The 13,914-nt window shown below is 37.0% G+C and overlaps 1 protein-coding gene across 3 annotated transcripts in view; it reads left to right on the top strand.

The window, feature by feature from the left end:
* KIFAP3 (kinesin associated protein 3) overlaps positions 1–13,914 on the top strand; it is a 179,792-nt gene that overhangs the window by 81,794 nt on the left and 84,084 nt on the right. For all 3 annotated transcript variants that reach the window (XM_062192739.1, XM_062192740.1, XM_062192742.1), the window contains exon 11: positions 8,283–8,383. In XM_062192739.1, the coding sequence (XP_062048723.1) occupies positions 8,283–8,383 (101 nt within the window). The remainder of the gene's footprint in view (positions 1–8,282; positions 8,384–13,914) is intronic.

Genomic DNA, 13,914 nt, shown 5'->3' on the forward strand with positions numbered 1-13,914 from the left:
AACCTGTGCCCCTAGAACTTATTTCCTTCAGGTCCTTCCATTTTCAGCAAACTTTTGGATATTCTGATCATTTTAGGTAAAGATTATGGGAAACTGGAGACATATTTAGAGGGTTTTTATTAGAGGAGCCACAAATTGAGAAAGAATTGGGAAAGTGTGGGAGAACTAAAGGGGCTTTCACTTTTGACCCTGGTGTGAAGAGAAAAGGACAAAGAGGAAACACGTGAAGAGAATTAGGACTGGCTCCAGAATGAATTATCCTACTTTTTGAAACTACACGTTTAATTTTTCTGTGTAGTTATTCTTAAGTGTTGAAACTTAACTGAAAAGTGATCGCTGTTAAATATAAAAGTGGGAATAAGAGAAGGAAGAGATGTACAATTTGGGACATGCTCAAGCTGACTTGCCCCAAACGGTAGAGGTAGAAACATACCAGGGGATTCCAATTCAGTCCCATCAAGGTTGCATGTACCAATGCCATCTCACTAGACCATTTGATCAATTTCTGTTCACAGTTGATCATAATGATAGGACTAAGAATCAAAGGGATCACATAAACAATACTAGTGTCTGAAAATACTAACTGATAGAACAAAAAAGGGAGAGAATGATCCAACATGGGAAGCGGGATACATAGCAGACTCATAGAATGGCGGATGTCCTAAACAGCACTCTGGCCTCAGAATCAGCCCTTAAGGCATTCGGATCTGGCTGAAAGCCCATGAGAGTATTTCAGGCATGGAACGCCAAGACACTCTGTCAAAAAAAAAAAAAAAAAAATTAAACGAAAGATCTCCGCGAGTGAGATCCCAGTGGAAAGAACAGGTCATCAAAGAAGGAGGTACCTTTCTCTGAAGGGAGGAGAGAACTTCCACTTTGACTATGACCTTGTCTGAATATGATAAGAGTCGGTGAACTTGGAAGGCTTCCATAGCTTTGGCAACTCATGACAAGAGCCTAGGGTGATTACTGATGCCATAAACAAGAGTGTCAAATGGTTAAGTCAACAACAGGAGTCACTTTGCACTTACTCTTCATGTAGGATCTCTGTCCTTAATGTGCTGTACATTATGATTTAACGCTATAACTAGTACTCAAACAGTATTTTTCACTTTGTGTTTCTATGTGGGTGCAAACTGTTGAAATCTTTACTTAATATATACTAAACTGATCTTCTGTATATAAAGAGAATTGAAAATGAATCTTGATGAAGAATGGGATGGGAGAAGGATTGGGAGAGGGGAGGGTTGTGGGTGGGAGGGAAGTTATGGGTGGGAAAGCCATAAGCTGTACTTTGGAAATTTATATGCATTAAATAAAAGTTTAAAAAAATAAGAAATAAAAAATAATTTTCTGTGTAAGAGGAGTATAATTATTATATCTGAAACTTATTCTTCTACTTCTTAGAATTTTTTCCTAATTCATGACTGTTTCCTACTTTCTTTTGTAGCATATACCTTTATCCTGAGTTAGCCTTTTAGAAGCTACATAAATCATTAATTATAGAGGGCTTTTCTTGTTATCCTTTTAATGGAGTGCGTATCTCAAAATGCAGTGTTTATTTTTCTTTTTAAGATTTATCTATTTATTTGAAAGTCAGAGTCACACAGAGAGACAAGAAGAGGCAGAGAGAGGTCTTCCATCCACTGGTTCACTCCCCAGTTAGCCACAACTGCTGGAGCTGTGTTGATCCGGAGCCAGTAGCCAGGAGCTTCTTCCTGGTCTCCCACATGGGTACAGGGGCCCAAGGGCTTGGGCCATCTTCTACTGCTTTCCCAGGCCATAGCAGCGAGCTGGATCGAAAGTAGAGCAGCCGGGACTCGAACCAGAGCCCATATGGGATGCCGGCACAGCAGGAGGCAGCTTTACCACTATGCCACAGTGCTGGCCCCAAATGCGGTGTTTCTTTCTGTTACCTTACAGGAATATCGCACTATCTCAGGACACTGTTTTCTAGACTTCTGACACCAGCAGCAGACTCTCCTGGACCATAGAGTTTTTTCATTCCTAGCCCCACATTATTTTAATGTTTGATGGTTTACTTTACTGTGGAGAGAATCTTCTGTTTTTAATATTGATGTCTGTTTCTTTCTCTCTCTCTCTCTCTCTCTTTTTTTTTTTTTTTTTTTTTTTGGACAGGCAGAGTTAGACAGTGAGAGAGAGAGAGAAAGGTCTTCCTTCCATTGGTTCACCCCCCAAATGGCCGCTGCGGCCGGCGCACTGTGCCAGTTCGAAGCCAGGAGCCAGGTGCTTCTCCTGGTCTCCCAGGCAGGTGCAGGGCCCAAGGACCTGGGCCATCCTCCACTGCCCTCCCAGGCCACAGCAGAGAGCTGGACTGGAAGAGGAGCAACCGGGACTAGAACCCGGGGCACCAGCGCTGCAGGCGGAGGATTAGCCAAGTGAGCCGGAGCGCCGGCTGGATATCTGTTTCTTTTACTATGTAGTAAGTTGCATCATGACTTGGAATCCATTGCAATAGAGAAAATGCTTAAGTAGGATCAAACCATACCCACAGCTCAATGAAAGAATGTAATGGCAAGAAAAGGGAAACCTACCTTCAGAATGTATTTGTTTTCAGGCATCATTTGAAAAGATTTCAAAATATCTTAGTCCCAGGGTGATGATAGAGGGGTAGGGAGAAGCTCAATACTATAAAGTACTGCCTGACTAAAATCTAAAGGAAGCCTATTACTTGGTGTATAGAGTTGGAATTTAGCATTTTCACCTGCATATCATGAAAACCTATATGAGTATGCTTTGAGGTAGAAAAATAAGTGTGCCTTCAACAAGTGCAGAAATGTGATTTATTACAATCTAACATTAAAATTTATGAATTTCTTACATTTAGATTGCTTTGATCTCAAGAATAAAATGCTGAGTTTAAGACCACCTAGTTTGTTTCTAATTTTCTCTTACTGGAAGTAATTTCACAATTTTTGCATTTTATTTCTCTCCAGGCAAAATATTCACACCTAAATAATCGGTATAAATATTATATTTTCTGCAGCCACTCCTTGTATTTCTGACCTCCTAGTATACATCTTACAATTTTAAGTATTACTTTCTCCAGTGTTATTTTATCTTTGCACTTAAGTCAGTAGTTGTTACCCTTATAGCTTCTCTCTCTCATTCAGTTTCTCTCTTCCCCATAAATTGTGTATTAAAGTTCCTCAAACAGTAGAAGTGACCAGAACTTTACCTTATGTGATTTGATTTGACTCTATTCTACAAATTTCCTATAAACTTTAATGGTATAAAGAAAAAAGGTAGAAAATAGATAAGTAAATATTATTTCACTTATAAGATGTGTTCCCTGCATATGGTACATTATAAGTAGCGGAATTAGTGAATTCATAGATCTTAGTTTAAGTGAAAATGCTTATAAGTGTTTCATCTGATAAACATAAAATATTTAGTTGTTTTTGTTTGACCCCAAGGAATTTTGTTGTTGTGAGCAAAAGGAAACGGGATTTGGCAAAACCATTCTAAAAGATGCATAATTTCAGTGTCTGGATTAAAAAGAATTCTACTTATTTGAAAAATGTGTATATTTATTTGAAAGGTAGAGTTAGAGAGAGAAGGAGAAAGAGATCTTCCCTCCATTGGTTAACCCACCAAATGGCTGCAATGGCCAGGCCAATGCCAGGATCAGGGGCTTCTTCTGGGTCTCCCACATAGGTAGAGGGGCCCAGGGACTTGGGCATTCTTCCACTACTTTCCCAGGTGCATCAGCAGAGAGCTGAGTCAGAAATGGAGCAGCCAGGAGTTGAACCAATGACTAAACCTGCTGTGCCACAGCGCCAACCCCAAGAATTCTATTTTTGAAGCTGTTTTATTCTAATATATATCAGTGTATATAAGTCTTTTATACCATAAGATAATAAGTTACTTAGAAAAGCACCTTTTGATGTTAAAATGTTTATTCAAAAACCTGGTGGAGACCCATGTTTAAATCCCTGCTCAACCACTTACAAGGTTGTTTGGCAAGTTATTTTTTTCCTAAGCTTTAGGTTCCTCATTTGAAACATAAAAATCTTAACACCTCTTTGACAGATTGGTTTGAAGAATAGGTGCCATGTGGTCTGTTTAGAATGGCTCTTGATATATGACAAATACTTAATAAATTATCATTCTTGGCCAAGCAACAGTTATTTATTAAGTAACTACTTTCTTATGGTTGCCATTCTTATGATTGGAGATAATGTAGTTAAATAAAGTCCTTGCTTTCCTTTAATTTATATATTAGATTAAAATATATCTGATGATAAGGAACTACAAAGTTGGGAGGTAAAGGTTCACCTTTTTTTCCCCAAAGAAACCTTTTATTTAATTAGTACAAATTTCATAAATGCAACTATAGGAATATAGTAATTCTTCCCACCATACCCACCCTCCCACCCCACATCCTCCTCCCTCTCCCATTCCCAGTCCCATTCTCCATTAAGGAAAAAAATTGTTCCTCTACAGCCAAAACAAGCGGTGTTCAAGTCATTGCTTCTCAAAGTGTCAATTTCACTTCTACAAATTTCCTTTTAGGTGCTCTATTGCTTGTCACAGATCAGGGAGAACTTATGGTTTTTGTCCCTTTGGGACTGGCTTATTTCACTAAGTATGATGTTTTCCAGATTCATCAATTTTGATGCAAATGACCAGATTTTAGTGTGTTTTTGTTTTACTGCTGTGTAGTATTCCATAGAGTATTCCCATAATTTCTTTATCCACTCTTTGGTGACACACATTTAGGTTGATTCCATGTCTTAGCTATTATGATTGAGCTGCAATAAACAGAGGGTGCAGATAATGCTTTTATTTTCTGATTTCATTTCCCATGGGTAAATTCCCAGGAGTGGGATGGCTGGGACATATGGTAGATCTATATTCAAGCTTCTGATGTATCTCCAAACTGTCTTCATCCACCAACAGTGGATTAGGGTACCTTTTTCCCCACATCCTTGCCAGCATTTGTTGTTTGTTGATTTCTATTTGAAAACCATTCTAACTGGGGTGAGGTGAAACCTGATTGTTCTTTTGATTACAATTTCTCTGATGGTTAGTGATCCTGAGCATTTTTTCATATGTCTGTTGACTATTTGGATTTCCTCTTTTGAAAAATGTGTTTAAGTCCTTTGCTCATTTTGTAAGTGGATTGTTTATTTTGTTGTTGTGGAGTTTCTTGATCTCTTTACATATTCTAGGTATTAATCCTATATCAGTTGTATTGTTTGCAAATAATTTCTCCCATTCTGTCAGTTGCCTCTTCACTTTCCTAAGTGTTTGTTTTGCTGTACAGAAGCTTCTTAATTTGATGTAATCTCATTTGTTAATTTTGGCTTTGATTGCCTGGGCCTCTGGGTTCCTTAAAGGTCACCTTTTTTTGTTTGTTTTTGTTACTTACTTTTAGAAGATTCCTGGGGTGGATATTTTGCACAGTTTTTAAGATGCCACTTGGGATACCCACATCCCTTATTGGAGTAGCTGGGTTCACACCCTGCTTCTGCTTCCATTTTTAGTTCCCTGAGAGGCAGCAGGTGATGGCCTAAGTGTTTGGGTTTCTGCCACCCACTGGTAAATTCCAGGATATTGGCCTCTATCTGGCCTAGCCTCAGCTGTTGCAGGCATTTGGAAAGAGAAGCAGTAAATGGAAGATATCTCTTTCTGTCTGTGTCTCTTCTGCCTCTCAATTAAAATTGAAAATAAAAAATAATTTTTTAAAGACCCTTAACATGCCTTAAAACATTCCTGAAAGCTGAAACTCCTTTAGAACTAACAATTTTTATCTTTCATCAAATGTTTATTTTATCAGTTTTCATATTTAAAAATTAAAAGCACAGCAGATATTGATTGAGCAACTTCCAAGTCTGTGCTAAACCTTGTAAGAATACCAAAGTTTAGATCCTCTAAAGAATTTTTAGCTACCGTGGGAAGATATAACTGATACAGGAAAAATTCAGTGAAACAATATTTTTAAAGAACACTAAGCACAAGGCAGGCATTGTGGCACAGATGGTTAAGCCACTGCTTGTGACTCTGGCATTCCATATCAGAGCACTGATTCAAGTCTGGGCTACTCTGCTTCAGATCCAGCTGTTAGTGCACTTGGGAAAGCAGCAAAAGATGGTCAAGTACTTGGACCTCTGCTACCCACATGGGAGACCATGACGGAGTTCTGGATTTTTTTTGTTTTTAAAGTCAGAGTTACACAGAGAGAGGAGAGACAGAGAGAGAGAGAGAGGTCTTCCATCTGCTGGTTCACTACCCAGGTGGCCGCAATGGCCAGCTGCACTGATCCGAAGCCAAGAGCCAGGAGCTTCTTGCGGTCTCTTATGCTGGTGCAGGGGCCCAAGGACGTGGGCCATCTTCTGCTGCTTTCCCAGGCCATCGCAGAGAGCTGAATCAGAAGTGGAGCAGCCCGGTCTCGAATCGGCGCCCATATGGGATGCCGGCGCTTCCGGCAAGGGCGTTAACCCACTGTGCCACAGCACCAGCCCCTGGAGTTCTGGCATTTGACTTCAGACTTGTTTAGTCCCAGCCATTGGGGTCAATTGGGGAATTTGGAGAATGAAGATTGGTATCTCTCTCTCTCTCTCTCTCTCTCTCCCCCCCTCTCTCTCTACCTTTCAGATAAATAAGTACATAATTTTTTATAAAAAAACTTATAAGCATTTTAATAATTTTGTACTATGGTACACACAAGATGAAAGTACTGAATATGTTAGAATATATTGTAAAATATTTTTAGTGCATCATTTTATTACATTGTTTATCACTAAATTCACTTTGAATGCTTGATTTGTTTTTTAGCTCCAAATATTTTCAAGGTTTTCTCATAGCCCAGAATTTTCAAAAGGCATATTACTTTTTTAAGGTAAAACTTTTAAGAAAATTTTTCTAGCTCTAGTTTTGTCACTGACTTTGACATCATAAATAGACCATAACAATATTGCTTATCTGAGAGCAAGTAGAAGAATTAAATTACATTACTTTAAAAGTCCCATTTTATTTTCCAAATCTACAATGTCATTGTCTTTTTGTTTTTTAGTTCCAAAGTATATAAGACTAGAATAATCTTACCTCAGAAACTCTGTAATGAGGTGGATATTTGGTGCAGTGGTAAGACGCCACTTGGGGAAGCCAACATGGCTTATCAGAGTGCCTGGATTCCAGGTATGGCTCCACTTCCAATTTCAGCTTCCTGCTAATGTACACCCTAGGAGGCAGCAGATTGCTGAAATACTTGGGGCCCTGCCATCCATATAGAAGAACAAATTGAGTTCTGGGCTCCTGGATTCAGCCTGGTTGTTGCAAACACTTGAGAATTGAATCAGCAAACAGAGATCTCTCTCTCTCTCTCTGCGTGTGTGTGTGTGTGTGTGTGAATGCTTTTCAAATGCAAGTAAATATTTTTTAAGGTTTAAAAAAAAGTAGTTCTGAAACATTCCCATACTTTTTTTTAAAGATTTATTTATTTATTTATTTACGGAGAGAGAGAAGGAGAGGCAGAGAGAGAGAGGTCTTCAATCCGTTGATGATCTTCAATCCGTTGATTCACTCACCAATTGGCTGCAATGGGTAGAGCTTGTGCAGATCCAAAGCCAGGAGCCAGGAGCTTCCTCCAGGTCTTCCCATGTGGGTGCAGGGGTCCAAGGACTTGGGCCATCTTCCACTGTTTTCCGAGGCCATCGCAGAAAGCTGAATCCAAAGTGGAGCAACCAGGACTCAAACTGGCACCCATATGGGATGCCAGCACTGCAGGCAGCAGCTTTACCTACTATGCCACAGTTCCAGCCCCTCCCATACTTTGTTTATAACCTTTAGTATTTTATTGTCAAGTAATTTTTTCTATTATAAATACTTTTTTACTTTTTGTATCCTTGTATTTCTCTAGTTTCTGATACATAGGAATCAAATGCACTTTTTTTTTTGTTTGCTGTCTCTATACTTCATCACTGACAGTCACATATTTTAATAAAAAAGTGAGAGCAGAGAGACCAATGAACCAATCTACTTTATATTTGACTACAGACAGTGATTAATTCATTGAATTGTGATTAATTTTTTTGAGAAATATATCATGTACAATAGCAATTGTCTTGGGAATCAGTGGTGTTTCACAGATAAAAATAACGTGCTGTAGACTTTGGATTTGAAATAGGGGACTCAAAATATTTTGCAAGTTAAGGTTACATAAAGATTTGCTTCAGTAGTTAAAAAATTTTAATGCATTAATTTGAATATGTTATATCATGTGTACATATCACCTTCTCCATGATTTTTATTTTTAGGCAATGAAAACTACAAACAAATAGCAATGTGTGTTCTGTACCACATAAGCATGGATGACCGCTTTAAATCAATGTTTGCATACACTGACTGTATACCACAGGTAAGAGGGTTAGGTGTTCTGAGCAAAGCATTTAAGAAATATGCACATTTTACTGTTTTCTCTTGACTTTTCAGGTGTTTTCCTTAGGAAAATGGAAATATGTTTCTGTTATCCCAAACCAGAGATAGCTGTTTAACATTTTGGAATACTTCCTTCTACGTACTGAAAGGCTAAAAAACACATTGGGATAATATTGCAATTATAATTTTATATATTGCTTTATTTACTTGGTAGATCATAAAAACACTCATTATTGAACATTCTTTAAAATTTATTTCTAGTGGTTATATAATATTCTGTTGCTTCAGTATAACATAACTTAAAATTGTTAAAAATAGTATGTTTGCATTTTTTCCAGTTTATTACATTAAAACATATGTAAACAAATTAAGCAAATGAAAATAATGTAATTATGTGGCATAAACATTTATTATAATAGCTTACCTATTTTTCTATAGCTTGAATTCCAAAAATGTGTAATAACCAGCTTAAAAGGCAAGAATACTTTTGTCTCGGACACAATTAGCTAAATAACCTTTTAAGAAGGCATAAGTTGGCCGTCGCCGTGACTCACTAGGTTAATCCTCTGCCTGCGGCGCCAGCACCCCGGGTTCTAGTCCTGGTCGGGGCGCCGGATTCTGTCCCGGTTGCTCCTCTTCCAGTTCAGCTCTCTGCTGTGGCCCGGGAGGGCAGTGGAGGATGGCACCTGCCTGGGAGACCAGGAGGAAGCATCTGGCTCCTGGCTTCGGATCGGCGCACAGCGCAGGCCGCAACGCGCCAGCCATAGTGGCCACTTGGGGGGTGAACCAATGGAAAAGGAAGATCTTTCTCTCTGTCTCCCTCTCTCTCTAACTATGCCTCTCAAAAAAAAAAAAAAAAGAAGGCATAAGTTTATATTACCAACTAGCATTTCAGTTTTAACATCACTGGATATTGTCATTTCTCTAAATATATTTCATTGTTTTTATTTGCATTTTCATAAATATTGATGAGGCTGAACATTTTATGTTTATTACTCATATTTTTAAAAATTCAATTGTACGGCCGGCGCCGCGGCTCAACAGGCTAATCCTCTGCCTTGCGGCGCTGGCACACCGGGTTCTAGCCCCGGTCGGGGCGCCAGATTCTGTCCCGGTTGCCCCTCTTCCAGGCCAGCCCTCTGCTATGGCCCGGGAAGGCAGTGGAGGATGGTCCAAGTGCTTGGGCCCTGCACCCCATGGGAAACCAAGAGAAGCACCTGGCTCCTGCCTTCAGATCAGCGCGGTGCGCGGGCCGCAGCGCGCCAGCTGGGCGGCCATTGGAGGGTGAACCAACGGCAAAGGAAGACCTTTCTCTCTGTCTCTCTCTCTCTCTCTGTCCACTCTGCCTGTCAAAAAAAAAAAAAATTTCAGTTGTACTATTAGCATGTTAAAGTTTTTACTACTGATAAATAAGATCAATGTGTATAATAACTATACCTTAACCTTCTGTCACGTTACGAATATATCCCAAGTTTATTAGTTGCCTTTTGATTTTGTTTATGTTTAATTGTTTTAACTTGTTTGCATTTCTGATAGGAAAACATTTCACCAAAATTATTTTATCTTCTTCATAGCACTCTTCTCTAACCATATATATATATAATGTATGTTTGTTTCTTCTTTTACCCTTAGGGAATATACATTCATAGAAACACTATTATACCATTAAACAATATTCAGCCAATTTGAATATTTAATCATTGAAACAGTGGTTGGGCTGCTTTTTAGTGTTACATTACTTTTTATAAAATAGTTATCTAAATATATAAAAAGTAAAAATTGCAACATGTATAACAAAATATACAATAAAAATAACACTTTTAAAAGCACTTTTGAAGAATATACTGTCATACTTAAATAATTTGTCTTAAGACTCCTCGTAGACAATTCCTTGTTAGCTAAGATGAACTACTGAATGTGTGTTATTTGAAAAATAATACATAGTAAAAGTACACATAACTTCTCTTGTATAGACTCTAATTGTCTGTCCTTCTCTATATTCCAAATTAGTGAGAAAGCACTAAATTGAATTTGCTATTCCAGGATTTTAACATTGTTATTTACAAACAATTGAAAAATTGATACACTCTAAAGGATAATTTCATATTATGAGATAAACTCTTTATGCTTGTTTATAGGAAATAGACATCCCTAAAACTATGCTGCACATCTTAACTGACAAAGCAGGGCTTCTTATAGAGATAACGCATGTCAGGCTGTAGCCAATGCAAAGTGTAATCAAACTCTTTGTCAAACAAGTTTTCAATAAAAGAGTAGCCATGTCAAAGGGAGATTACAGGTGATTTACTACAGTCTCACGCCATATGTTCTAAGGTTTCTGCCTTGCAGTTTCAAAGAGTGTTCCTTTGCTGATCCCATTTAGTGTCAGAACTTCATTGACTACAGGATATGAATTGGAAAGCAGCCAAAAAAGAATAATATTCTTGCTGAGATTGACTGTTTTTATCCAGATTCAGATTTTATAGAGAATAACATTACATAAAAGAAAAATTAAATGCAAACCAAAAAGGGGCAAAAAAAAAAAAAAGCTTGTTATGTTGAATTTGGAACTTGTAGTTATCCTACTGTTTTATTTAAAATAACTGAATCAAGATTAAAGGAGCTTGTTTGGATTACTTTTTGGACATTGTTATTATTGCTAATTAAAACTTTACAGAAACCTCTCCCAAACCTTTGCAGAATACTTATGCATGTTTCCTTGCCAGTTTTCTAAAATCAAATATCTTCTGTAGAGTTTTCAAAACATTGATGATCTACATTTCATGAACAAAATTTTCCAAAAGTCATTGAGGGAATTGTGTTTTAGCTTTAACTTTTCTCTTTTCCTTTTTCAAATTGTAGCTCTTGTGGTAATGATGAGGTTATGTTACCAAATTATATTATAAATATCCTGCAGCTTTTTAGTAGGAGGATATATCTTGAGAAAACCAAAAATGATATTATAGCATATATATGTTCCTTAAGTGCCATCCAGCCTATATCTTATACATTTTTAATGGTATCCAATTTTGACTTAGTTAGGGAAAAGTTGACATAGTTTTACTGCCACTCAGTAACAGGCTCACTACAAAATGAAAGAATCATGGAAAGTAAATTAGCAAGTAAATGAAATTTTCAAATTACCTTTGCAGATTAAAAAATACAGTCCTTTCAGAGATCCTGTCTACTCAAAATAAGGTTTATAATTCTTGGAAAGCTTTAACCTCATTTGTGAAAGTAACTGATTAATCTGCTTATCAAAGCCATATCCAAAGTTGGGACATCTTAGAATTAGTGTAATATCCTGTTCTCTTTGAGAGTATGCACAATGATTTTTGTTTAGTAAAGGACTTCAAGAATTTTTCAAAGAGAAGCCTAAAATTTGAAGGTAGGAAATCAGTGGCTTAATAGTAATTAACATTTTTCAGTGACAAAAAAATGTTTAGTATGGTCATATTTTTTATGATATTAGGTAACATATAGAGGAGCTTTATAAACTGTAAATCACTGTACAAAAGTAAGGTACTCTTAGTGAAATATTGAGTCTTACTCATCATTTGGAACCATTCATAGTTCAGTTTAAATGCTGCTTTCCCTTTATGTGTTTTATAAAATAAGCCTATAATTAGAGTTTGCTTTTTAGAAAAAATTTAACATGCAAAATAAATGATTATGTATACCACATGCCTCATAATCTCTCCCAATATTATATTGCTTTCCTTTCTTTGTACGTTGTTGCCTGTAATTATCCAATGTACTCTAATTTTCTGCCCCTATTATGTTACTATTCTGCAAAATTTGGGGGCGGCCCATGTCATTTTTTATACATTATTCTAATGGTCTCAGTGGGTGGATTGTTCCAGGTATGCATAGTTGGGGATAACCAGGAGTTAATGGTTGTATTCTAATAATAGTTTAAAATGCACATTAACAGTTCATTGTTATTTAAACCTGTAAGATGCATGTTTTGTTTAAATAGGTGCAAATGCCATCCAGATGCATATAAAAATATTTAATGGTAAGAGAATGACCAATCAACAGACATGGTTAGGTAGTGACGTCATGGTGTTATTTAATATTTTAACCCGAGAACAGTGTGCGAGAGTCTTCATAGTGATCCACATGTTTTCCACCGTAGTTGTCCTATTTGGCCTGTCTTTGATCTGCATGCTTCTTTTTAGCTGAATGCTGGTAAACGTCCTTTCTGACAGCCCCCTTTGCTCTTGCCTGCCATTATCTGCTGAAGTTCAGAAACCAGAGCATCACTTCAAACAGGAGAGTTAGGGAGTAGCCAGTCAGAAGAGATTCCTGAGGCATGCACAGTTCTGGCATAATCATTCAAAGATGTTTGGGTAGGGGAGTGGGGGTGGTGGAGGTGTATGTGAACACAGAGAGCTGTGGGGGTTGGCCTCTGGTCACTGGTAAATAAGTGAAGTCAGGTGCCAGAGAGTCTAGACACAGTGATTTCAGTCATGAGTCTCTGGTATCTGATACCCAATATGGGACTTGTCTGATTGAACACTATTGCCTCTTCATTGCACAGGCTGAAGCCTTTTTAGTGCCTTCCTGTTAAATTAGTAAAAGATGACAATGGATATAGTTAAAATAGAACAAATCTAGTTTTAATATTTCCTAGTTGTCAGCAATTACACTTACTTTTGAAGTGCCATGGGTAGCAATCAAATTAAAGATATAATGTTACATGTAGAGTTTGAACTAAACTATTTTTTAAGTTTGAATTCTTTATTTAAAACTGAAGTGTTTCTCTTTCTTATGAAAAAATAATTCTATATCAGTGCATTCCACTTGAATTTATTTATTTATTCCTAATTTCCTTTGACTTTAGGGTGGTGTTGGGTAAGTTTTTAAAACATCCATTATTTTTTGAAAAACCCTATGCCTGATTATTTCTGCACAATATCTAATTTGGAAATTACTTTTTATAAAATACTCACCTTCTAAATAAACCACCTGTAACCCCATTTTTAAAGGGCAATTTAATACTACAAGAGTTAATTTAAAGTAATTATTTGCTATCAATAAGTGTTTTGCTTTCTTTTAAAGCATTCCTTGAATGTAACATTTTATCAGAAAAGATATAGAAGAAATGTATAGTAGGTTTTGAATTACAGTATAAAAAACATACTTAGAAGAATGCCTTCTACACTTTGAGTTATTTGTAATTTAATTTTTATTGGAGATTTTATTTATAATGGCAGATAGGTGGTGAAATTTAACTACATATATCCAGTAAATTAAAAGTATTTTATCCTGCCATAGAATCTTTTTATTTTGTAGCACTATTCAGTGTTTATGATCCTTTACCAAGAGATTCCAGTAGTGGCAAAATTTGTGGTTGAAGAACTGCCCTCTGGGAAGGGGTCTGATCACCATTCACCTGCTACAGTTTTGTAGTTTTCAGCAAACAGATCAGTGCATTTTATTGGAGTGGTACTGTGTTTTTAATTTTGATTTCCAGTTGTTCATTGTTAACTCATAGAAATATGAGTT

Source organism: Lepus europaeus, chromosome 5 (assembly GCF_033115175.1).
Source record: "Lepus europaeus isolate LE1 chromosome 5, mLepTim1.pri, whole genome shotgun sequence".
Taxonomy (NCBI): domain Eukaryota; kingdom Metazoa; phylum Chordata; class Mammalia; order Lagomorpha; family Leporidae; genus Lepus; species Lepus europaeus.